Source organism: Mesoplodon mirus (genome assembly GCF_964341445.2).
Source record: "Mesoplodon mirus genome assembly, chromosome: 6".
NCBI classification, from domain to species: Eukaryota; Metazoa; Chordata; class Mammalia; order Artiodactyla; family Ziphiidae; genus Mesoplodon; species Mesoplodon mirus.
Genome location: NC_138982.1, coordinates 19,158,953 through 19,160,506, shown reverse-complemented (window position 1 = coordinate 19,160,506; position 1,554 = coordinate 19,158,953). Strand labels below are relative to the sequence as shown.

Genomic DNA, 1,554 nt, shown 5'->3' with positions numbered 1-1,554 from the left:
CTACAAAACAGAAACAGACTCACAGACATAGAGAACAAACTTGTGGTTGCCAAGGGGGAGAGGGGGCGGGGGAGGGATGGATTGAGAGTTTGGGGTTGGCAGATGCAAACTATTACATTTAGAATGGATAAACAATAAGGCCCTATTGTATAGCACAGGGAACTATATTCAATATCCTGTAATAAACCATAATGGAAAAGAAAAAAAATTTTTTTTAAAGTATGATCTTCCCATATTAGCACAGAAACTTCAAGGCAGCAGCCACTAAGTTAAAAACAAACAGACACTTGCAGAGTGAGCCCCAGAAGTGACGGACGCCGTTGGGCTTGGGGCCTGGCTGCGTTTTGGTCGGGAGCTCTGCAGCTTTGGGAGGCGGCCGTTGCCATGACGGCACAGGGGAGCCTGGTGGCCAACCGAGGCCGGCGCTTCAAGTGGGCGATTGAGCTGAGCGGACCTGGAGGAGGCAGCAGGAGCCGAAGTGACCGGGGCGGTGGCCAGGGAGACTCGCTGTACCCAGTTGGTTACTTGGACAAGCAAGTGCCTGATACCAGCGTGCAAGAGACAGACCGGATCCTAGTGGAGAAGCGCTGCTGGGACATTGCCTTGGGTCCCCTGAAACAGATTCCTATGAACCTCTTCATCATGTACATGGCAGGCAAACTATCTCCATCTTCCCAACTATGATGGTGTGTATGATGGCTTGGCGACCTATTCAGGCACTTATGGCCATTTCAGCCACTTTCAAGATGCTAGAAAGCTCAAGCCAGAAGTTTCTTCAAGGTTTGGTGTATCTCATTGGGAACCTTATGGGTTTGGCATTGGCTGTTTATAAGTGCCAGTCAATGGGACTCTTGCCTACACATGCATCAGATTGGTTAGCCTTCATTGAGCCCCCTGAGAGGATGGAGTTCAGTGGAGGAGGACTGCTTTTGTGAACCTGAGAAAGAAGCACGTGGTGCCTATGTATCTGGAGCTCATTTACAGCCGCCTTCATGCCCAGTGGCTCCTCCTCAGCATACCAACCCTTAACATTATCACTCACTGAGAAGGACCAAAAGGTCTCTTTTCTCCATGGTGAAGAGACAAATCCTAGAAAGACAATGTACATATCACTACAAACACAAAAAAACTATACCACAACTCTTGACTGAAAATAAGGTAGAAAACTTTATTTATGTTTCCAGTAGAGAGCAAAACAACAAATAAAACCATAACTCTGTAAACAAAAGAGTGGTTGCTGATAAATCAAGAGCTACAGCAGCATCTCCTTTTAATAAATTAAATGGTTGAGAACAGTGCACAAGTTTCCCTTAAAGTTGCACAAGTTTCACAAGTTGCACAGTTGCACAAGTTTCCCTTAAATCTATCCTCCTTAATATTTCACTTCTATTTAACCCAAGCTGGGACATAAAAATTCTGTTGGAGATACTAGAGAAATGTGAGAAAATGTGAGAAACTAATGCTGAATTCAGGTTATACATGATGAAAAGAAAAATAAACCAGACCAAAAAAGCAAAAAAAAAAAAAAAAAAAAAAAAAACAAACAGACAAAAA

At 44.1% G+C, this 1,554-nt stretch overlaps 1 protein-coding gene across 1 annotated transcript; it reads left to right on the top strand.

The window, feature by feature from the left end:
- The first annotated feature begins 292 nt into the window (after positions 1-292).
- LOC309806423 (ER membrane protein complex subunit 4-like) lies at positions 293-1,228 on the top strand. Its single transcript, XM_082625262.1, is given in 2 exon segments — positions 293-655; positions 658-1,228. Coding segments are annotated over 2 exon segments (549 nt in total). The 5' UTR covers positions 293-384; the 3' UTR covers positions 936-1,228.
- Positions 1,229-1,554: the final 326 nt, after the last annotated feature.